The sequence below is a fragment of the Sabethes cyaneus genome, chromosome 2 (genome assembly GCF_943734655.1).
Source record: "Sabethes cyaneus chromosome 2, idSabCyanKW18_F2, whole genome shotgun sequence".
NCBI lineage: Eukaryota > Metazoa > Arthropoda > Insecta > Diptera > Culicidae > Sabethes > Sabethes cyaneus.
In genome coordinates this window covers 238,074,911-238,099,771 of record NC_071354.1, presented here as the reverse complement: position 1 = coordinate 238,099,771, position 24,861 = coordinate 238,074,911, and the positions used below count along the sequence as shown (strand labels likewise).

The following is a 24,861-nucleotide window of genomic DNA, read 5'->3' as shown; positions in this document are numbered from 1 at the left end:
AACATTACACATTCCAGGCAAATAGTCTAATATGCTACCACCCCCCTCCCCCGCATTTTTTGAAGGCACGACCGACCGGCCGGTTTTTGTAATTTTCAGACTTGGCAACCCTATCCATCGGGTGCAAGATCAGGCCTGAAGTCTACGACCTCTTCCTGGTTCTCTGCTGGAAATAACTTTTGACTAGTTTTTCTTCGCTCACTCTGGCCACGTGCCCAGCCCACCGCAGTTGCCATATTATACTGCCTTCAATATAGCCGCATATTTAAATAATTGATACAACTCGTAGTTCATCGTCTGCCCCACATTTTACCACCAAGTATTAATCACAAAATTTTGCAGGTCGTCTACGAGTATCCACCGGATAACTAGTTGTTTTTGATTTCCCAACACTACGAAACCGACTCCATGTTCTGCCTTTGTACCGCCACTGCAGTAGATAAGGTGGTACTTAAGGAAGTGCCTGCTCATGAGTAGCAGTGATCTCCACTCCGAATTGACATAGCTCAAGTCAAGAGGAATCAAGTCAGCTCGTTCCGGTTCAGCCATTCCAGCTACCAAGTTTCCAAACATAATGCATTAATTGTTCTTTGCCGTGTCCTATAGCGATTGATCCGTTCCGTATTTCAATTTTCGTTGTTCCTGGTAAATAAGAGTTTCGGTATACTATCTACATTCCACTGACGGGTTTGCCATCATAGGCATAGCTTGCGGGACACTGGACCGGCCACGTCGCAAGGATACCGGACGACTGTGCAGTGATATCCGTTATCTTCAAGAACCCCACCGGCACCAGGAATACCAACTTGCGTGTGTTATAACTCTCAACAAATTGACGCCGAGTAGCACAACATCGCGGAAAAGAATTCTTGATACGGCAAGAGCCACCCCAGCTATCTGCTGGTTTAAAGTGAGAGAAAAAACATACAGCGTCTCATATTCAGCCGCTCGCTTCGAGACAGACACTGTGTGACAGATACCTCTTCTGGGGAGCAAAAGCTCAGGTTCGCTCCTTCTAGGCTACCTGCTCCAGTATGAACTTACTTATCCTAGTGCGATGTCCTTTAGGATTTCACCTAGATAACGATGTCCTGCCAACAAACCAATTCATGGCTGTACGTCTTCGATTTCTCATATGTCCCACACTTTCCAGATCTTGATCCACTTGATCTAACTATCGAGCACAAGTCTGGTCTACTTCGGATTCGAAGTAAATACCATTTTTGCAGGGTCGTTATACGGTATTCTGTCAACATGTCCCGCCCATTGTTCCCTTTCAGCTTTAGCAACTTTGTGAATACTGGGTTCACCGAAGAACTGCGCCAGCTCTTCATCTTTCTCCATCCATCAGCCAATGATGGTCCTTAACACACGACGTTCAAAAATGGTCAGTGCTTTTAAGTCCCTGTCGAGCATTCCTAAAGAACATTTTTGTTGTATAGCAGCTTATCAAGCGCTTGTTCCATTGGTTTTAGCTATACAATAGTATAACCTACTCTTAAACAAAAAAGTTTGTTGGCTTGTTCACTTTTCCTGTCCGTAGAAGGCTACTGGTTTTATTAGCATTTTGTACATGGTACATTTAGTACGGCGGTGAAGCTCTCCAGACTTTAGGGTCTTGTGGAGTCCGTAGTAAGTAGAACTTCCAGCATAAATGCGTCTGCGTATTTTACTGCTGCAATTGTTATCCGAAGTCATCAACGACCCGAAGTATATAAATTCGTCGACTACTACACTACTGCTTATGCGGACTCGATCGTGCTCCGTTCCTCCTGCTAACAGGTACTTGGTTTTAGATGTATTGAACACTAATCCAACCTTCACTGCTTCACGTTCCAATTTGGTTTAATACTACTCAACAACCGCCTGGAACGCCCTGCCAATAATGTCCACGTTGTCAGCGACACAGATAAATTAACTAGACACGCACGTTCCATAACACTTTCTAGCGCGATGTTGAACAGGAGATAGGAAATACCATCGCCTTGTCGAAATCCCCTGCGTGTTTCTAACGGCCTTGATAACGCGCCCGATATCATCACACATCACTGTACACCATCCATTGTGACCATAATTAGTCTTGTCAGTTTTCTGGGAAAACCGTTTTTGTTCAAAATTATCCATAGCGGTCGATAGTATCATAGGTTGCCTTGAAATCTATGGATAGGCATCTTCCACTGCGCTGTTGAGGCTGCCTAAACGCTATCCCAGCTGACCTCGAGAGGAGCTTCGTTTAGCTCGCCCTCACCCGGCAACTCAGCCTCAAGGCTTTGCGCGTACTCAGTTACGCGTATTGGAAAATGTGTATATCCAGTGATTGGTATCTTGTCTCCTGCACTGGGTTTACGATAAAACTTTCATTTTGACGTAGAACTACGTCTTATCACAGGGTATCAATTCAAAATTTGGATTCACAAATTTGGAAGGAATGAAAGAGCTGTTAGAGTGCAGGACAATTACAGGGCCAGTTGCTACGATCCTATTGACTCTAACAGCCTCTCCCAGTCGAGATTCGAACATACGACGACTAGCTTATTAGCTCAGCGTCATACCTCGGAGCCAACTGGGAGGCCTTCGCTAATACCTCCTTCAATTTAGAACGGATTTTGATGGTTAAAATTTTCTCATGCATTTTCCGTGGTGACACGACGATTACGTTCACCAAGATTATGGCTGATGCCTGCTGCTGTTGCTTCAAGACAGGGAAGCAGTATGAGCAGTATAAATTTGCGGCGGTTACTAAGTCCTGTCTTCTTGATATGTAAAGACTATTGAAGTGGCGTAAAAAGAAAAGCAAAGCCATTATCGTTTGGCTATTTGCTTGCTTCATAACGCTGCAAACAGGCGACATAGGTAGTCATGGACTGGCTAATGTAAATCAATTTTCGTGCCTTGACGGTTGCAACCGCGGAATGAGAGAACAAACAAGAGGGAATATGTTCAGATGGCAAAGAGTTGAATTAAACGGAATCCGCACGACAAGCTTGCCTTTTTGATAATTGTCAGCGCGGACAAACGTATGCTAAATAAAATATTTTATTTGAATTTTGGTGTCAGCTCATGAAATGGCTCTTATTAATTCCAATAACATATTAGTTGGAAGATTTAAAGTTTTTCCTAGAATTTTGTTAATAGCTGGGTACCTGCGCGTGAAGAAGATTTCTAATCTAAAATAGACCAATGATTCGCTAATTGAGGGTTCGTTAATTGGTTGTTCGTTAGTTGGTCCACGCTCCAACTTGAATATCAAAATTCTATTAAACTTATTAACTATTAAACTTTTTTGTGTATGTAAAACACAAAATACTTACCAAAAATACGAAACAATTATTTAGCACTATTATTTACTTAACGCTATTTTACGCCACACACGGTCATCGGGTCAATATGGTGTAAAAAGTTTTCTTTAATATTCCAGGTTTCTTCGCTAAAACTTCGCAACAAATCGAGCTCGCGAAAAACATAGTTTTACGCCAGCTGAGCAGATGTGTTTGGAATACAACCCTTCTGATTTTTTGCTTTGTTTAAAGGCAGAAGGAGAAGTTAGTTCGTTTAGTTGCTCTAAACATTATCAATTTTCTTCTATGTTATAGAATCACAAATCTCAACATTCAGTTGGGTGCATATGGAAGCTACGCAGATCTATATTTATTTCAAAACTATACACTGAAAATGCGAGGCAGCTGCAGCTTGATTTAAAACTTAACGGACAATGTATCAAAATAGATCAAAATTAGGTAATGTTTGGAAAATTACAAGTTAGAACGTTTTGAGCCACCTAAATATTTAAGTTGATATTTAAGTGAAATTTACAGATTGTTGCAGATATATCAAATTGTAGAATACACTTCGACCTAATAATGTTCAAATTTAATATCTTTGAACGAAATCTATAGAAAGATCCGTAGTATCAACATTAAGGGAAGGAATCTATAAGTGTATACATTCGTAGCCCTACGCCAAGCCTACGCATATGTCCTGAGACCCAGACCCTTCTACTTTTTTCCCGACGCAGAATTCATTTGCTACTAGAAATACGGGAAAGCTTTAGTACAAACTCACCTGCGCATGGGACAGCAAAATTGGCTCCTTGAAGTCGATCCACGTGACAACCTCGCTGCACGGCGGCGTCGTCAGTGACCCATCGTACGTGTAGTAATGCAACAGATCACGCGCTATCAAGTCCCTCAGTGAGGGAGGACTTACGAAGGACGCCGATTTGTGCGAACTGGTCACATTGCCCAGCAGATGGACAAACTCCTCGTACGTGGGGTTATCCTCCGGAGCGACCTCGTAGAAGAATGCCAGCACCGTTAGGCCGTCCGAATGCTTCATGGCCTGTTTGGCATTTCCGTACTGCTGCTTGAAAAATACCACATGCAGTTCCATGGGAAAGCTGCATGGAAGATTAATTGTTCAGTAAGGGGCTTTTAGTTGCAGGTGGAAATTTGCTCTGTACTTACATATGATTGTCGATCATATCTTCGCTGCCCACCGTATCGTTATCACCCCAATGAAAGTGAAGCTGAGAGTAACGATACTCTCCCGTCAGTGGACCACCGGAAATCGTTGGGATGTGGTCGGCACTCATCGTGACTGCCACTGAAACGAAATTCAGAACAATACTTTAGGTAAATATTTATTTTGGCAAAAAAAAAGTTTTAGGCGTGTGATTAAATCGTGATCATTTAATCAGTCAAAATCAATTTGGGAGCATTTCCACGAATTGTGCTGACAAACGATGATAAATCCAGTTATGAGCTCTTCGACGATTGCGAAATTTCCGATGAGTTGGGTGCCGGGTGTAGCCTTCCGTTCGACAGACGGTGTCACAAAAATGTTTCTCCAGCCAGCACCACGGGCCGTTCTAAGGTGGCAATAGGTTGTACAAACTGTGGAAAGCACCAGCCAGCCAGCGAGCGCGGGCGATCCACGAATTGGTTGCTCTAGACGCGTCATTTTATTTACTCCTGATGAAATCAACCGGCTCACATACGGCCAGGCCAGCCAAACTGGTTCTAACCGCCACGACGCGACGCCGCAAGTGAGCGACCGCGGATGGTATTCAGTGAATGGCAGCAGATTAATTGGGCATGTGAATCCCACATGATTGCAACAGCTACTCGTTAGAAGTGGTGTGTGCAAACCACTTGTCGCTTTGCCGGCTGAAAATTTTCCGGTTTTGCCAACTAAAACGCTGGCGCTTTCTACGGGACCGCGCTCAGTGGGTCATACTGACTGCTGCTGCTGCTACAGGCGCATGTTTGGGTAATTGAGTGTAATCGTAAAATCGCAAGGATTGCACAATTTATAGTAGAAAAAACCTGTTCTATTAGATTTGCCGCATTAATTTAACCAATTAACTAGGATGTTTTTAAATTTCAAATCATTTTGCTAAGCTAAGATCACGACTTTTTAAATTATGCATAAAAGTTCCATTTTATTTAGAATTTTTACGTTGAGCAATGCGAGATAATTATATATATTGGTTCGTTTCAAATGACAGCATTGAACAGCGATTCGAACACGATACTACTATAAGTCTATAAAATCTGTTTAAACTAATTAAAAGATAAATAAACTGTAAAAACAAATTGTAGGAAAGGATATGTTCCAGGATATCCCCAGTCAGGCTTACCCGTGTGTCCATTGTTGGTCAGGTTGGTCTGGGCCGGAGGCGTGTCGAACTCATTTAGCACCAGCGGAGGTAGATTCACCTTTTTCACCTCCAGCGAGTTGATGTTGATCGGACTCTGATGCTTGCCGGTACAGCTGTTGTACTGTTCGCCCCAGTGGGATGGACCTGCAACGGGAATTGGAAGAAGAAAAGTTTCATGAAACGTGTGATTCGTTTAGTTGCGAATTATGGATTTTTTTTGACTAGCTTCTGAAAAAATATAAAAATTTTGCACGTGCTCATTCACACTGTAATAAGCACGACTTTCCTAATTACTTATCCACCGATAAATCTGGCAGAAGTAACACCCCGATATTTATAAACTGGTTTAAATAGTGCGACTTGCGATACGGTAGCTGCGACCTGCGGTCTGCGGATTGGTGTTTATTGATGCTAATTAAATTGATATATCGTTTAGTGGATGCTTCACTGAAACTTATTATCGTTACAGTAATTCATTAGTGGTGTCGCCTTTTTGATACTTAGGTAGGCTTCTTCTGATGAAGATCATTGAAATGAAATGAAATTATGAGTTTCATTTATCAATTATCATGAGTATCAGTTATCCATTTACAATTATTTCGAAAAAGGCAATATTCAACGTAACGATAATCACTAATTAGATAGCCAGTAAAATGTCCTCCGCGACTTTCTGGCTTCTTTTATGGATTCTATTTTTCTGAAATTAAAGAACAAAACTTTTTTTCAAATTAAATTCAACTTTTATCGACGGACTTAGAGGTAGAGTCCGTCTCCTGCTCCTGCATCTAGAGAAAAAAAACGGAAAAGCGCACCGGGGGAAAGCGTGATGAAAGCGGGACAAACGGGTTATAAAATGTGAGAGTAAACCTAAAATGAAAAACGAAAGAAAAATCGTCACAGAGAGAGTCGGAAAATGGGTCGTAAAATAAGAAAAAAGTGGAAAAGGAGGCAAAAAATGATAAGATTGGACCGAAAAAGAGAGAAAACAAAGGAGAAAAAAATCAGTGAGAAAAATGAAGAACGTTGAAGAAAACGAGGTCAAACTGGACAGAAAAGGAGTAAAGACGGAACAAAAATGTGGAGAAACGAGATAGAAAAGTAAGAAAAGAAAAAGCGAAAATTCAGCAGCAGGAAAATTGTAAAACTAAACGAAATGATCGGTAAAATGAAAAACAGAATATGCCGGAAAAAGAGGAAAAAAGTCAACAGGAGAAAAAACAAATAACGAGAAAACAGGAAAAACAGGCCTGACAAGCAAAGAAAACAAGAGAAAAATCAGTACTAAAAAGACGAAAAACGAGACTAAAAAGAAGAAGCGGAACAGAAAACTTCAGATACCATAAGGAAAAAGAAGAATAGCGAGAGAAAGAGAAAAGAGAACCGATTTCCCGTTTCGAACACGGGAAAAAGAGATCAAACGGGATATCAAAAGAATGTAGTGATGGGACAGAAAGAGAGTGGAAATGAGATGAGAAAATTGGACAGAAAACGAAGAAAAAAAACAGAGAACAGACCAAAGAAAAAGATAAAACTGGAAAGAAAAAGACAGAAAACGGGAGCTAGAAAAGGAAAACCAAAAACAACATAATTGTGGCAGGAAAGAAAAAAAAGCAAAACCGGAAAAGATGCAAAGCGTGTGAGATAGTAAGACGAAATATTCCGATCCTGATTTCAAGTAAATTTTTGCGTCTGATTTCGTGTCCATGTTCTAATTCATGTCTAATTTAATATCCAATGCAAAGTTCTATTTCATGTCCAATAACATGTCAAATTTTAAGCCCAATTTGAATTCTAAATTAATTCCAATTTCATGTCATATTTGAACTCGGATTTCAAGTCAAATTTCTAGAACAATTTGAATTCCAATTTCGAGTCTAATTTCAAATGTAATTCTAAATCTACGGCAAGTTCAATTTAAATCAAATTTATATACAATTTCAAGCCCAATTTCCATTAAATTCGAGCTTAATTTAAAATCTACTTTCAAGTCCAATATCAAATATCAAAACTTCCTGTCCACATAACTTCAATTTTAAGTTCAATTCACTTACTTCACTTAAGCAAACCTGGTGCGATGTCCCTCAGGATTTGACTTGCATAATAATGTTCCGCCAATAAACTCTGCGGGGTCCATGACTGTCCCTCTCCAATTTCTCCAATTTGGACTGACCCACATTTTCTAGGTCATGCTCCACTAGGTCTAACCATCGAATACGCTGCGCATTCTAAGTTTAAAAACAAGTCCAATTTCTACTCTAATTTTTAGTCCAGTTTCAAGTCCAATTGCTAGTCCACTTTTAACAATCGTGAATTGGAATTGGTAATGGAATTTTAAAAAAAGTAGTTCAAACTGTTCAGTTTGTTTACGTTGAGTTTGTTCGGCTCCATAATAAACCGTATTTTTGCAGTGATATTGAGCATTAACTGTGGTTTAAAGTTGATTATACTCTTCGCAGTGATTAGTTTTGTGCCGGTAAGAAGTTATTCAGTATGGAAAGTGCATGTGATCATTGCGCCAAGCCGGTGAAAGCGACTGATGAGACAATCACCTGCATGGGATTTTGTGAACAGGTCATTCATACTAAATGCGCTAGATTGAACTCGTCCGTCATGAAGGTGTTATATGAGCGCAGGAATCTCTTTTGGATGTGCGACCAATGCGTTGAATTGATGAAAATGACACGTTTTAAACAGGTTTTATCCTCCGTCGGCCAGGCTGTCTCCTCAACGTCTGCTAACCATAGTGAGGCCATCAGTGATTTGAAGCAGGCAATCTTGGTTAACGGCAAGCAGATGGAACAGCTTTCTAAGAAAGTACAAGAGACTGTCTCTACACCACTAGAATTACTGTCGGCGTACCTCCAATGAAACATCGTCGTGATGAACGCATTATGATTGCTAAGCCGCTCCTTGGAGGTACGAAACCATCCACCTCTGAAGCCGTAAAAACTGTTCCCCCTCCGAAGGAATTATTCTGGCTCTATCTGTCCAGAATTCACCCTAGTGTTAAAGCGGATGCAGTAACTGATTTGGTTAGAGAATGCTTGCAGTGCGATGGACCGTTCAAGATCATTCCGATGACCAAAAAGGATGCAGATTTGTTTGCAATGAACTTCATCTCGTTTAAAATCGGGATGGATACAAAATTACGAGACTCCGCATTGAACACGGGGACCTGGCCACAAGGTCTTCTCTTTAGAGAGTTTGAGGGTGCCGTCTCAAAAAACTACTGGGCACCATTAAACCTCCTCTCATCGCCTATTACTCCAAGGATCGCAGTAACTCCTGCGACGACCTCGGAACCAGCTATGACTCCAGGATCTTCGGTCATGTAACTGCTTCTGACTCTCCTAGCACCATTACCACTTCACCGTCGGCCATTCGAAAGCTGGGACGCAACGTTTCTATCATCATGGAGGCTTCTGTTCCCCTTGCCACAGTCGAGCCTTTCCTGCCAGCGCACACCAGTCGTCCCGGCACTGTGTGCAATTGTACGGAGCGAAGCCTCCAAACCGGAAATCCTGCACATCATTCTAGGCAACTCACCGCGACTCTACCGACATCTGATGCTGTACCGGGATGCAATGATTACGGTATTATGGTAGCCCCCGACCTCCCCACCGCAGACGAGTTATTCCTGCCAGCGAACAACAGTCGTCCCGGGCCTGCGTGTGGGTGTACGGAACGGGGCTCCCAAAATTCCACACCAGGCAAGTGCAACAACTCCTATAACAATTCCTTCGATGACGCCGTCCCCGTTTCCAGCTCTGTGTCAGACCCGCAGCCGAACTCGAATTCTCCATTGCTGATTTATTACCAGAACGTGCGCGGACTTCGAACCAAAATCTACGACTTTTATATTGCTGCAGCTGAGTCAAACTTCGATATAATTGTATTAACGGAAACCTGGTTCTACGAGAAGATTCACTCCCAACAGTTATTTGGGAATGCATTCTCCGTCTTTAGATGCGATCGCAACCAGCAAAACAGCAGAAAGTCCCGTGGCAGTGGTGTGTTGATCGCGATCTCTAATAAGCTGAGTTGCTCCACCGACCCTTCCCCGATCTACGAAACACTTGAGCAGCTATGGGTGAAAGTCCTAGTAGGCGATCTCTCTCTGAGCATTGGCCTAATCTATTTACCCCCCTACCGTAAGGACGATGCCATGAGTATCAGCGAACATATCGACTCACTTAGTAGTGTGTTTTCCCACCTAGCGTTGAGTGACCTAGCGCTGCTGTTAGATGATTACAACCAGTCCAGTTTAGTTTGGAATGTTCCTGTAAACGGTTGTCCTAGCATCGACTACCAACGCTCTCACGCTTCCGCAGCTTGCACCGTGCTTTTAGATGGTTTCTGTTTCCACGGCCTGACGCAAATTAATCCAGTATTAAACAGGAATAATCGCTTGTTAGATCTGATACTTGCCAATGATCCAGCCATACAACTTTGCTCGGTTACCGTGGCGGCCGATCCTATTATCACGCTTGATGCCGATCACCCCGCTCTTGAGGTTACATTCAGTTTGCCGATCCCTGTCGCGTTTGAGGACGTTATCAACAGCATCGATTTAGATTTCCATAGAATCGATTCTAATGGCTTAGCCACTGCAATTGCGCAGATCGACTGGCAATCCCTGTTACTGTATCCTGATGTTGACACGGCTGTTGAACAATTCATTCGCACTTTAAACAGTTTGATCACCGATTTCGTTCCCACACGCCGACCCGCTCGCAAGCCTCCATGGAGAAACGCGCATCTCCGTCGATTGAAACGTGCTAGATCCTTTGCTCTACGCGCATTTCAAAGCTCACGCTGCCAAGCCACCAAGCGAAACTTTAACCGTGCCTGTAGTGATTTTCGAGCGTACAACCGGTCTTTGTATAAGCAGTATACTCTACGAATGCAAGGATACCTCCGCAGAAATCCGAAGAAATTTTGGTCATTTGTCAACTCTAAGAAAAACGAAGGCGGTCTACCAGTTGATCTGTTTCTGGACGATCGTAAAGCCAATGTTGCTCGCGATAAATGCAACCTCTTTGCTACTCACTTCAAGCAGGCTTTTAATCGTGCTCCTGCTTCCTCAGAACAAATTGCTTATGCTGTTAGAAACACACCTAACGAAGTCATCAACCTCAACGTCTTTCGTGTAACGGAGGAGATTGTGAAAACTGCCATCGGAAAATTAAAATATTCGTTAGTGGCCGGACCTGACGGTATTCCATCTTGCATCCTGAAAAAGTGTTCTACTGTTCTCGCTAGACCTCTCTTACTGTTGTTCAATGCTTCAATTCAGCAGTGTAAGTTCCCTACTCTATGGAAAGAATCAGTAATGTTCCCTGTACACAAGAAGGGTGATAAGCGCAACGTACAAAACTATCGAGGGATTACATCGTTATGCTCAAGTTCTAAAGTGCTCGAGATAATCGTGAACGGCGCTTTGTTCGCTAGCTGCCAACACTACATTTCCTCAGACCAGCATGGTTTTCTTCCAAAACGTTTAGTCTCCACGAATCTCGTCGATTTCGTCTCGTTCTGCCTGCTCAACATGAATGAAGCGGTGCAAATTGATGCAGTATATACGGACCTGAAAGCTGCGTTTGATCGGGTGGATCACGGCATCCTCCTTGCTAGGCTGGAGAAGCTGGGAGTTTCCGCACCGTTCGGCAAGTGGCTACGTTCGTACCTAACACACCGTAGGCTAAGTGTGAAGATCGGATCAGAGGTCTCCGACTCGTTCAACAACATCTCTGGCGTGCCACAGGGGAGCAACCTTGGACCCTTGCTCTTTTCTCTTTTTATAAACGAACTATCAGCTCTTCTGCCACCTGGCTGTCGATCTTTCTATGGTGACGATGTAAAAATCTTTAAAGCAATTAAAAGGGACTCCGACTGCATTGAACTGCAACACCTTGTGGATAAATTTGAAGATTGGTGCTCGAATAACATGCTTACCGTCAGCATCTCAAAGTGTTTCGCCATCTCCTTTCATCGTAAAAATAAGCCCATAGCTTTTAGCTACAACATGGCAGGACATTTGTTACAACGCGTCTATCACATTCGTGATCTTGGTGTCGTCCTGGATAGCGCACCAACCTTCCGTATACACTACAACGACATTATCTCCAGAGCCAATAAGCAACTTGGATTTATTTTTAAAATCGCCAAGGAGTTCCGTGACCCGTACTGTTTTCGATCTTTGTACTATGCACTTGTAAGGTCTGTTTTGGAATTCGGATCAGTGATCTGGTGTCAATATCAACAAATTTGGATCACTAGAATCGAAGCAGTGCAGAAAAAATTTCTATGGTACGCTTTGCGCAGTCTTCCATGACGCGATCCCAGAAACCTTCCGCCATATGAGGAACGCTGCCGTCTGCTTAACTTGAAGAATCTTGAAAGAAAACGTGCCAACGCTCAAGCCACGTTCCTAGATTGCTACTAGCAGATATGGACAGCCCCGCTCTTCTGAGGCAACTAAATCTGTATACTCCTGAACGACCCCTCAGAACCAGGTATTTCCTGCACCTGCAGGGACGGAATGCAAACTACGGACTGTACGACCCTATCCGATTTATGGCAATTCGGTTCAACGAACTCTACGGTTGGTTCGATTTCAACATGACGCCTAATAATTTTCGACGACGACTCTCTCGTAGACGATAAATTTGTAATTGTACTATTGTATGTATTTACTGTCATATGTGTTTATATCGTGAAGACCACCTTGTGTCCGAAGATTTTTTTTTACAAATAAACAAATAATTAGGAAAAAGCTTTTCTTTTGTTTAATTTCAGGTTTTGTATTCTACTAAGATGCTCCCAAAACTTCAGTCATTCTATTTTTAGGAAATGGAGTTGACCATAACAAGTTCGATGTTATTAGAATTAGAAGTAAAACGCCTTCACGACATTTTCAAGCAAAAATGCTATAGAAACAAAGCAGTAGCAGCCGTAGTAACCATAGTTGTTCGTTAAAATAAATAAACGAGTTCGATTTCGCTAAAGGTTATGGGCCCAACAGTGGGCAGAGCCCAAAAAAGAAAATTATGATGTCTCAAGGAGCTAGAACCAATAAGAGACCTTTTTGGCTAAGGATGACGAGGAAGTCCGGGGGAAATTGCGACGAGGTTCTCCAGATAATGCTGCAACGCAGAATATCGTTGATTGTTAAGAAAGTGAACGTCAATCGGCAGTGCAGATTCCGATTTGACGAGGAGCTTGCAGAAATTCCAGTAAAATTCCTTAATATGTAAAGATGTTTGACTTATCTATTACTATCACGTAAAGATCAAATGCGAGTTGCATCGAGCGTTACGGTCGCGAACGGAGCCTGTAAAGCACTAGCTCGTCCTTCGCAATCTTTGTCCACACTGCAGCGTACGTGGCTCGGTGGTTGCTCGTGAGCAGGGTTTCTGCACTAAAAATAAAACATGGTTTAAAGTACGAAGACAAACATTTGATTTACGAATTCTTTTGTTATTTTCTACCATGCAATAGATTGGTAAATTCAGTGCTGAATGTTTCGTAAAAAGCTGCGTACAAATTTAAAAAATTGCTTCGTACATTACACGAATGTACGTAAGAACTCAACATGAAAATAACATTATGTTGACACCTATCGGAAAATAGTGGAAACTCTTTTTTTCTGAAAAAAACGGACATAATCGGGATTCGACGTTGAGCTCGTTTATTATATTTCCGTAAGAAAAGCCGACGACGCGGCAAACCACTGAACCACGACAACTGCACATTATGCAGGTCATAATTGCACAAGTATATCTTCTCTTACCTACAATCTTCGCAGCTCGATCTCGTCGATAACGAAGCTGGACAATAACCGTGCATCCAATGCGTTCTAGTGCAAAATGTGCTACGAATGTGTACTTGTCCCAGATACGAACTATTCGTGATAACAATTAGGATGTTCTCAGTGTGCCAATCCTTTTTTTTTTTTTTTTTTTTCAACCGCAATCAACGCTATTTTTCCTTTAATATTTTGCCGTCCGTTTTGTGCTCCGCTTCTGGACGATTTGATATCACCAAGAAGAAAAATGTTACATGTAGGTTCTTTTTTCGGTCCCGAAATCGCTACACATCTGGAACTCGCCTTCGATTTCATTTGTGGACTGTAAGATAAAGGATAGCATACATGGATACTATTCGAGTCAAGCAAAACATGTCCGTTTTAGAGAAATGTGAACAAAAGAGTTAATTTCTTACATTCCAGCCGCCAAACTGGATTACATATTGTCGAAGCTAGAAACATGAGGTTGTGAAGGATGGCATACAATCGTAGCTGGATTCAACTCTTCGGGCAGTACACTGAGCTGGCTGACCGTTCGTTTCGTAACTTCTTGGTTGAGCTAGACTGAAACCTCGGGAGCAAGTCAATCGGTCCCTGGCTGGATTTCCCGCGAGGAAAGGTTTTCATTCGGGGTAGAATGTAAGAAGTAGAACCAAGAAATGACCAGGAACTAGCAGGTACAATTCCTGGGCATCATCAAAAATTGCTGTAATTGGGCCTTAAATTTAGCGTTACTTCAACCTATGTAGATGAGAGCAGTTCTGAATCCGGTTTCTGTCTGCACCGTGTTGCGAATAATTCGTCACAGATGAAACTTCATGGACTTCACTGCCGCTTCCCAGATGCCACCTAGCGACAGTGATTTGAAAGGAATGAAGTAATGTTATCTGTAGCGCACTCTCTGGTTACAAGGTTTTTGTATTGTTGAGGTCCAGAAAAAGTTTTCTTATATGTTTCCAGTACATAAAAAAGGCGACAAACGCGATATCACTAAATACCTAGGGATCACGTCCTTGTGCGCTTGCTCAAAATTGTTTGAAATTCTCGTAAACGACGCTTTGTTTGCTTGTTGTAAAAGCTATATTGACGCTGACCAGCATGGATTCTTCCCGAAAAGATCGGTGAGCACAAATCTGATGCAGTTTATTTCCCGCTGTTTGCAAAATTTGGACTCTAGCTTTCAAAACGACGCTGTTTACCTGGACCTGAAAGCCGCTTTCGATCGAGTGGATCATGAAATACTGCTGAGCAAAATGGAGCGACTGGGTATATCTACGGATGCCGTATGCTGGTTCAGATCTTACCTGACGAACAGAAACTTATGTGTCAAAATAAGATCCACTGTCTCCAGCTGCTTCTCCAATCAATCTGGAGTCCCGCAAGGCAGTAACTTAGGCCCGCTGCTTTTTTCAATTTTTATAAATGATGTTAGTTTTCTGCTTCCACATGGTTGTCGACTATTCTATGCTGACGATACTAAAATTTTTAAAACCATTACGTGCCTGAGTGACTGTGTGGAACTGCAAGAGTACTTGAACGTGTTTGTGAGCTGGTGCGAAGCAAACTGCTTAACGCTAAGTATAGAGAAGTGTAACGTGATTTCGTTTCACAGAAAACGTGCGCCTATTGAATATGCCTATACTATTTCTGGCCACCATCTTCTCGGCGTACAGCATATTAAAGATTTGGGAGTGCTGTTGGATAATGGATTAACATTCAAGAGCCACTACGACAGTATTATCTCTAAGGCCAACCGTCAACTTGGATTCATGCTCAAGCTTGCGGATGAGTTCCGAGACCCACTATGCCTTAAATCGCTTGACTGTTCACTTGTGCGGTCAATTCTCGAGACTAATTCTGTCATTTGGTGTCCATTTCACACAAATTGGTCGCGCAGAATCGAGATGGTACAGAAGAAATTCATCCGCTATGCCCTTCGCCATCTTCCGTGCCGCGATCCACTGAACCTACCGTCGTATGAAAATCGCTGCCGACTTCTTGGCATTCAGCCACTGGAACTCAGACGACGAACTGCACAGGCGGTTTTTACTGCTAAACTACTGACGGATCGCATCGACTGCCCGTCGTTATTAGAACAACTGGCCCTATATGCTCCCGAACGACCGTTACGCCAGAGAAACTTCTTCTATTTGGAACCACGGAGTCATTTATATGGATCTCATGAACCTGTTCGAATTATGTGTCTTCGTTTTAACGAGGTGTTTGAAGTGTTCGACTTTAATGTACCAATACATGTTTTTCGTGACCGTTTGCTTAATGTTAGAAATTAGTGGTAGTATAATTAAGAATATTCATTAAGACATACTTATTGTCAGATGAGTCTTATAAACAAATAAACAAACAAATTATAGTGATATGACTAAAAGTAACGTAAGTGTGTTACTTGGGTATGAAGTATTTTCATGTGTTCAAGGGATGTGATCATTTGAATAAGCTGATGATTGGCTGGAAGTACTGAAGGATGCCGTGCGTTCGCGGCGAAAACAATGATCATTCATCTTGGACTAAACCGTCGACGAGCTGCGCAATCAAGTTTTATTTCCGGGTCAAATTCTGGTTCTTGCACACGACCTAAAATTTTAAAATCATGACGTATACCAATCGGCATCCTATTCTAACAAGATCAGCGGAGTGTCATTACAAAAAAAAAAAATACACAAAGTTGGTCCCAAGTTACGTCCTTGCGGCGCACCCGACGAATTTGTCAACCGAGACGATGCATTCGAGCCTAGCTTCACTTTTATTCACAAAACTATAATACAAAATCGTAAGAGTTTTTGAAGCAATACCCGTCCACTTGCCACGTTACGATCCATTTCAGTAACGCAATTAGACGTAAAATCAGGAGAATTCGTTGTCACCAAATAGTCGACCCTTAATACATGTTGGTCAGAGCTTAAAGCAACGCCCAAGATCATTTCAAGACGTTTGCCTGCTGTCTCAAAAATAATGTCATGATAGTTTCTGACACTCCGGCGGTTACCATTTTTAAAAACCGGGAATAGTACAGAGAGTACAAACTTCCAAATCCCAGGAAATTGACCTTGCGCAAAAGATTTGTTAAAAATACAGCTGAAATTTCGGCGCATCGACAAAGAATGGCGATAAGAATCCCACATTCCAAATTTGACGAGAAAACGGGACAGGACAAGAACCGAATTCGATACAAATGGTACAGGATAGAAAAAAATACAGAAATAGATCGGGACTGGTTAAGAACGGCACTGGACAAGTACAAGACTCGACAAGGCAGTAGAAGATAGGAACATAAACTGGACAAGACCGAAATGGACATGACAAAACAAGACAGAACAATATAGGATAAAATCGGGACAAGACAAGAAAGGAACTGGACAGCAACAGGGCTGGACAAGAACAGGACTAGAAAAGTGAGAAACAGAATAAGGACAGTAACATGACAAGAATACGACAAGACCGGAACAGGATTGAAAACGGAACTGGATAGTGTGGATCAAAACAAGAACTGGACGCGAGAAGAGCAAGACTGCACAGCACTGGACAGAATAGGACAGAACAAAATCAAAACGGGTAACTCATGAACGGGGCAGAATAGAACAGAAAAAGAGCGGGACTAAACCATAACGGGATAGGACAAGAATAGAACTGAACAAGTACGGGACAGGACAAAAGCAGGATAAGACAAGAATAAGACAGAAAAATAACGTTACTGGACAGAACAGGACAGGACAATATCAGGAATGACAAGAACGAAAGTGGACGATAGCGGGACACGATAAGAACAGTAACATGCCAAGAATTAGAAGAATGGGACAAGAACAGGACTGTGTAAAAATGGACTGGACAAGTATGGGACGGGACAGGACAGGGTAAGAACGGAACTGAACAGGAACAGGACTGGGCAAGAGAACAAAGGAACAGCATAAAAAATGGACAACGTTAGAATGGCACTGAACAAGATTGGGACCAGACAAAACCGGGACAGGATAAGAACACCAGCAGGACATGAATAGGATGGGGCAAGAATTAGACCGGAAAAGAGTGGGACCAGACAAGAACTGGACTAGGTAGAATAGAACATAACAGGAGAAATTGAAAAGTTCTAATTCAAAATTCAAAATAAAAATTAACATTCAGAAGTCAAAATTGAAATCATCGTAAACCGAAAGCATAAGTTAACATTCAAATAACGAAAATTAAACAGCAAAATTCAAGCCAAAAAAGTAAAAAACCAAAGTCAAGAGTCAAACATCAAAAGTTAAAAGGTAAACATTAAAAGTGAAGTCAAAATTCTAGCCATAAATAGTAAAACATTAATAATTAAAAGACAATCACTAATGTCTAGTCAAAATTAAATACTAAATTTTTAATTCAAAACTCGGACGGTAACGATCAAGTAAAAAGTAAAAAGTAAAAAGTAAAAAGTAAAAAGTAAAAAATAAAAAGTAAAAAGTAAAAAGTAAAAAGGAAAAAGTAAAAAATAAAAAATAAAAAGTAAAAAGTAAAAAGTAAAAAGTAAAAAGTAAAAAGTAAAAAGTAAAAAGTAAAAAGTAAAAAGTAAAAAGTAAAAAGTAAATAGTAAAAAGTAAAAAGTAAAAAGTAAAAACTAAAAAGTAAAAAGTAAAAAGTAAAAAGTAAAAAGTAAAAAGTAAAAAGTAAAAAGTAAAAAGTAAAAAGTAAAAAGTAAAAAGTAAAAAGTAAAAAGTAAAAAGTAAAAAGTAAAAAGTAAAAAGTAAAAAGTAAAAAGTAAAAAGTAAAAAGTAAAAAGTAAAAGGTAAAAAGTAAAAAGTAAAAAGTAAAAAAGTAACAGTAAGAGAAATGCTAGGATAAGAGCAAAAACAAAAAAACAACATTACACACATCCAATGCAAACATCGATGTTGAAATACCACAAAATAATACATAATACATTTTATCAAGTGAATAGGTTCACATTAACTCAATATGCCGATTATTGTATCAAGCAATGGATTCAACTGAAGTATGAGCGCCTTGAAAAAGTGTGACTAAACATTGCTGGCATTGAACAAACCTAATTTTGTGAATATTCTATTATTCATTTTCCTCATTAGAAACCACATTATTGTGTCATTATTATTAAACCGCTCAATCAACAGCATTTTGTTTTGTTGGCCACCGGCAACATTAGTTCCGCCTCAATTCTTTCAACGTACCAACGTAACTGTTTGTACCATTCATCAAGCAAGGTGCTAGAATTATTTACTCTGTGCCGGTCAGTTGAACAAAATTAACCTCGGTAATTCAATCATATCATAACTGGTCAATATTGATATTGTCTCCCACTAGCCCGTTGCGTTGGGGGTTTACAAAATGATGGGGAAATGCTCAACGGACGAAAGGAAAAGTTAGAATCACACTACAAATGGTCGTTAGTCACGCAAGACATTTCTATCGATGAGTCGTCGATTCGAAAAACGGTTGTGTTTCATTGGATTTGTAAACTGAAATCCTTGTTATTGAATCAACACTAATTACCGTTTGCTGGTTTTTATTTTCTAGAAAGTTCTAAATTTACGTAAATTTAGAAAAGTATACCAACATGCAATGTGAGTTTTCACTGTTGCGTGCGAAAGGTGCCCAATTATATTTACTCTCAGTGCCCTTTACCGACTTCTGTCAAACGTAACAAAATTTATGGCCATGCATTCGTTATTCCACAATCTATATAGATCTATTAATGTGGTAATAGTGTCCACCGTTCGTGTTCAACCGACCAACCGACGATGTGATGCGATGATTGATTGGTGGTACTCAAGTAAACAATTGATCAACGGGCAAAGTGAGGCAATTATTTAATTAACACCAATTTTCGAACACCGCCGAAGTGAATGGAAACTGGCGCCAGCCAGTTTCTGCGACTGATTTTAAATAAAATTGTTTTTGAAATAAATTTAACAGTTAAATAACTTACCTTTTGCACCATCATATCCAAAGTCTTGACACCTGGCGCTGGTAATTACTGGAAAATAAAAAAGAAAGAAACTAATTAGTGGCGAAAACAACTAACTGTTGCTACTAGTTCCAGTTTAACAAGATGTGTGTTAATGGCTTTTACCAGCCGTGAAATTCGTAGCGAATTTTCCAACTAACGACCAATCGACAACTCTCTGATAATTCTCATGCATGACATGACGATGATGGTGCTGGCTGCCGATAGATTAGAACCGAACCGAACCTATCACTACGGACTCGCGTCACTCGAGCGGCGAACGTTCAAATCACCACCGGGAAATAATGTATTATTCAGTTCATTTTAACGGGCCTGTTACAGTCTGAGCTGCAATGCAATAAACCAATTGTATGGATATTGCGATGTTTACTGTCAATATGTACCTCGTTAATATGTTACCATGCGAGCCACCAATGCGCTGCCCGGTGGTGCACCCATTAGTCACCTTGTTGTGGGTAATTGAAAATAGTGACGAAATTAGCTGTTAAAGTTTTTCTCGCATCATCGTACAATCTTAATAAATTATTACAGGTTGAAAGGAAAGGAATTTCCACTCGAGTCTTATGTTAGAACAGCCCTTTTCCTCTAATTAATTCGACAATTGGTTTTTCTTGTTCCGATTTCAGAGATGACCATTCGAAAATGACATCATTGAAAGCACTATAAAATTGTATTATTTTTCTGAGCTCCTGGATTGACATGTTGACGATAACTGGTAAGTTCCGTGAATCGTGAATAAATTAATACCCAACAAACTGCTACCGTTGATTGTGAGCACCATATAATTTAGGCTGCGGAATGTCCTCCTGCATCTTTTAGTGAGTGAGTTCTTTTGTCCTACTTTTCCTATCAAACGGCGACAGGATCCGACCTTGTCACCGTTCCTCCAGCTGACCTTAAGCTGAGTTAAGAACGAAGGTATTCATCAAAAATCTGTGACAGGGTTGTCAACCGTCTCTGGGCATCACTAGCGTACCCAGACATAAACGAAAGGTGGGGCATCCGACCGCTCAGAAGAATGTTGTGGCTTGGAAAATCGAGTTGGAATTTGAAATCAAAGTTGAAATTAGATTAGAAATTATCTTTGGAACCGGACTAGAAATTAAAGTTGAAATTGAACTTGAAATCGACCTTGACATAGAACATTAAATTATTGTATTGTATTGTATTGTATTGTATTGTATGTATTTGAATATAGGCTTTGAGCCCGTTACCCAATCTTAACCTGGTTACAAAGCATAAACATAAAACACACTTCTTAAAATGAATAATACATATAAACAATAAAGACACTAATACAATTGTTCTCTAAAATATAATCTAAGCTTAGTCTAATTGTATCTGGGGTCATATCAATGGTAACAATTTTCTGCAGTGTGTTGCAGGCATTCATGAAGCGGGACGTTGGCTCATTCTATGTGTAGTTCCTGGTTCGCAACGGTGGCTCGAAGGTTCAGACCTGAATTTGGATTAATATGGACTTGACTTCTTACTTTGGGCTTTACTTCTAGTTAAACTACAAATTGGACTTAATATGCGATTGAAAATAGGACTTGAAGTTTGAAGTGATTAGGACTGGAATGTTACCTTTGAATTAAGCATGAAAGAAGCCTTCAAGGCTTTACTTGAAATTGGATTTGAGATTGAATTCAATATTGGAATTTAGAAATTGGATTTAAATAGGATTAGACTTGAAACTGGACATGAACCCGACATTATATACGACGAAGACGAGGAAAATGAAGAAAAGTGAGTTCTCGTTTCCAGTTTACGTCTTTTTATCTCCTTTCCATTTCGATTTTCATCTTCGTCTGTTTTCTGCTTTTAGATGCACCGTTTTTCCTTCGCTTCTGTCAGATTTATTCTATTTTTGGCTCCCATTTTCGCTTTGCTCTTCGGTTTTTCTTGTTTAGTTTCTGTTTTTCCTCTTTTTCTTTTTTTTACCTTTTATGTCCCATTTTCCTTGTTTCCCGATAGAGGTTCTTTGTTCGATGTCGCTATCTTCTCTTTTGGTTTCTCTATTTTTCTGTTTCGTTTTCTCTTTCTTATCTCCTCTTATCTCCTTTTCTGTCCCGTTTTCCCACCACTTCTGTCATCTTTTTTCTTTTTATGTCCACTATTTCGTCTTTCTTTTCTATTTATATCCGGATTTTCTTCTCGTTTATCCTCTTTTCCTTTTCGTAAATGGCCATTTTCAGTCCCGTTTTTTCTCTTTTTGTTAACGCTTTTATATATTTTCTCGTTTTGGTCTGTTCCATTCTTGCTTTTCATTTTGTCTTCCGTTTTCACACAATTTTCTCCTTTTTCTGTTCACGTTTCTCCTGCTCCCGTATTTTCCTATTTTCTCTATCCCAATTTTCGTTTTCTGTCCTACATTTTTTTATTTTCAATCCCGTTTTTGCTCTTGTTTTTCACTAACTTGTTTGTCATCATCTGTCTCGTTATCCATTATCGCTGCCCTTTTCCCTTTTTCCGTTTCCAGTTTACATCTTTTTCTTATTTTATTTATCTTTATCTCCTTTCCTTCTTGGTTCCGTTTTAGCTGCACCGTTTTTTCCTTCACTTGTGTTTTTTTTGTTTTTGGCTTATTTCTTTCCCTATTTCCCTCTGGTTTTCCTTTTTTATGTTCCCTTTTTTATCCTATCCTGATATTTCCTTTGGCCTTTTTTCGTTTTCTTTGTTTCCTATGTCGGGTTTCTTATCTGGTCATTTTTTTCTCTTTTAGTTTCACTTCCTTTCTGTTTCGTTTGCTCTTTCTTGTCTTGATTTTTCTCTTTTTCTCATTCTCGTTTCTTTCCACTGTTCACTGTTCACAATTTCCGTTCTGTGTTTTCTATATTTTCTATTCTGTCTGTTTTTTGCTCTCTTATTTCGTTTTTCATATACAGTGGTAACCCGATTTTGTCACTCCCCGATTTTATCACTCCCCGATTTTGTCACCCCCGATTTTGTCACGTTTTTGACCCGATTTTGTCACCCCCGATTTTGTCACGTTTTTTACCCGATTTTGTCACGTTTTTGATTTATCAAAAGCTTAGTTTGAAAATCATTTTGAAACATGCCAAATGTGTTAAAACACTGTGAAAAGAACTGTGTTGATTATCGTGGAGTTTTCACAAAAGTTGTTTCTTATCTCCACAACTATAATAGCTAGAAGGTCACTTTCTTTGACAAAGTTCTTTACAATCATCTTCTCAAAAATTTTGTAGAACATTGTTTTGCTCTATCTCTTACTGCTTGAAAAATAAATTTTCTATCTTACTTTTAGGGGGGTTAATCAAAGAATCGTTCATACCAAAAGAAAGAGCTTTTTACGCTATGAAATTTCTATGAACATAGTTAACCACTATAATCAACCATTTCGGCGCAATTAAAAAACGCGTGTTTCCATACCTGGGGGACTGCTGTGAACAGGTGACAAATGTCCACAGAGAGGTAGATGGAAGTGCGAAATGTCCTAAAAGTGATCAGAATGAAATATATGTAGTTTGTTCTAAGTTATCTGCAAAAAAATAGAAATTGAAAAAATACCCGATTTTGTCACTGTTCCGTTTTTGTCACCCCTAAATTCATCATGGGGGTGACAAAATCGGGTCATTACTGTACTATTTTTCCTCTTTTTGTCTTTTTTTTGCAAAAATTACAATCTTTATCTCTCCGTTACGTTTGTTACGTTTTCTTCTGTCCATTGTATCGCTTTTCTGGGTTTGCGGCTATTTTTAGTCCCATTTCGAGTCCCATCCCAATACTTTTTTATTTTTCATTGTCTGTTCCATTCTTCCTCTTTTTCTGTCGTTAGACGTTTTTCCGTTTCCTCTTGTATTCCCGTATTTCTGCTCCAGTATTTTGTTCCCTCCTTGTCTGTCCTTTTCTCTTTTTTCTTTTTTTTTTTGCAGTCTTCTCCTTTTTGGTCATATTCTTCACTTTATTCTCTTTTTATGTCTCTTTTTATGCCGCTCTGTCTCTCTCTCTCTCTCTGGCCTTAAAAAGGACAGAACAACGTGACAGAAGGGGAAGGAAAATGGGATATAAAAGGAGACAAAAAAGGAAGAAAAAACGGAAAAGAAGAAGAATAACAGAAACGAGCAGACTTTAAAGAAAAAGATAAAAAATGCAAGAAAATAGAAGAAAAATAGAGATAAAATGGAAGAACACTAAAGAAAACGAAAAAAACTAGAAGAATGAGGAAAGAAATAGAGTATAAGTGGAACAAAAAAGAAGAAAAAATAATACAGAAGCAGGGAAAGTGAAGGAGAATCAGATCAGGTCTCAGGAAAAAGGTGAAAAACGGGACAGCAAAAGAAGAAAAAAAGAACAAAGAAAGAGAAACAGCAGACCGAAAAAAGGAAAAACAAAAGGGAAAAAGAGTAAAAACGAGACAAGAAAGAAAATATGGAACAGAACTCGAGAGAAACCAAAAGGGAAGAGAATATTAACGAGAGAGGGAAAAGAAAGCTGCAAAAGAAGAAACGAAAAACAGCAAAGATGAACTAAAGAAAAAGTTAAACCAGAAAAGTAAAAACCCAAAAACAGGAGATAAAAAGCAAAAACTGAGACGAAATAAAAAATAAAGCAACCATCCGAATAAAACGACATAAAATACAGACGCGAACAATAAAAGTAAGCCATAAACGGGACTTAAAAGAAAATAAAATGAGGAGAAAAATTAAAATAGAAGACAAAACGGATCTGCCACAAAAGACAATTATTAAGACTGTCGCAGCGACCTTTTAACCCAATGCCCTTCTGGCATACAAAAAAAGGGAAAAAACTGAAAAGAAAAACAGAACGTGATAGAATAAGAGGAAGAACGGAACGGACGAACGAAAGCAAATGAGTGATGAACCAATGAAATATACGATTGACAAGAAATTAGAAATCGAAAAAAGACGAAAAACGGCCCAAAAAAGTGGAAAAACGAAACAAAGATGGAGGAAACAGAGAAAAAGAGAAAAAGAAAACGAAACTAGAAAAATGGTAAAACGAGACCCTTCCTTGTCAGGACAGAAAACGAGAAAAACCGAAAGGAAAAAATAGAATAACGAGGGAGGAAAAAGAAAACCGATAGAGAAAACGAAAAAAAACGAGAAAAATTGATCAAATGGGATATAAAAGTAGAAATATCGGACAAAAAATGAGAAAATGGGACAGAAAAAATATGAAAAAAAACTGGCAAAACGTACCAAAAAGATACAACAAAAGAAGAAAAAACGAAAAACAAGAAATAAAAATCAAAGCAGAAATGGAAAAAAGGAAGCCAAAAACGAAATAAAAAGACAGAAAAGACTGAAAAACGAGACATCAAAAAGAGGAAAACGGCAGAGACGAAGACAAAAAACGAGAAGAAAAAGGTTAGGAAAATACGAAAAGAGAAAAGACGAAAAAGTTAAACAATTCACAAAAGACTGGAAACGGGAAGAAAAT

The 24,861-nt window shown here is 39.8% G+C and overlaps 1 protein-coding gene across 14 annotated transcripts in view; it reads right to left on the bottom strand.

Moving 5' to 3' along the window:
• LOC128737801 (carbonic anhydrase 7) overlaps positions 1 to 24,861 on the bottom strand; it is a 77,716-nt gene that overhangs the window by 8,449 nt on the left and 44,406 nt on the right. For all 14 annotated transcript variants that reach the window (XM_053832510.1, XM_053832508.1, XM_053832509.1 and 11 more), the window contains 4 exons: positions 19,399 to 19,446; positions 5,639 to 5,803; positions 4,464 to 4,602; positions 4,063 to 4,396 (listed from right to left, as the gene is read on the bottom strand). In XM_053832510.1, the coding sequence (XP_053688485.1) occupies positions 4,063 to 4,396; positions 4,464 to 4,602; positions 5,639 to 5,803; positions 19,399 to 19,446 (686 nt within the window). The remainder of the gene's footprint in view (positions 1 to 4,062; positions 4,397 to 4,463; positions 4,603 to 5,638; positions 5,804 to 19,398; positions 19,447 to 24,861) is intronic.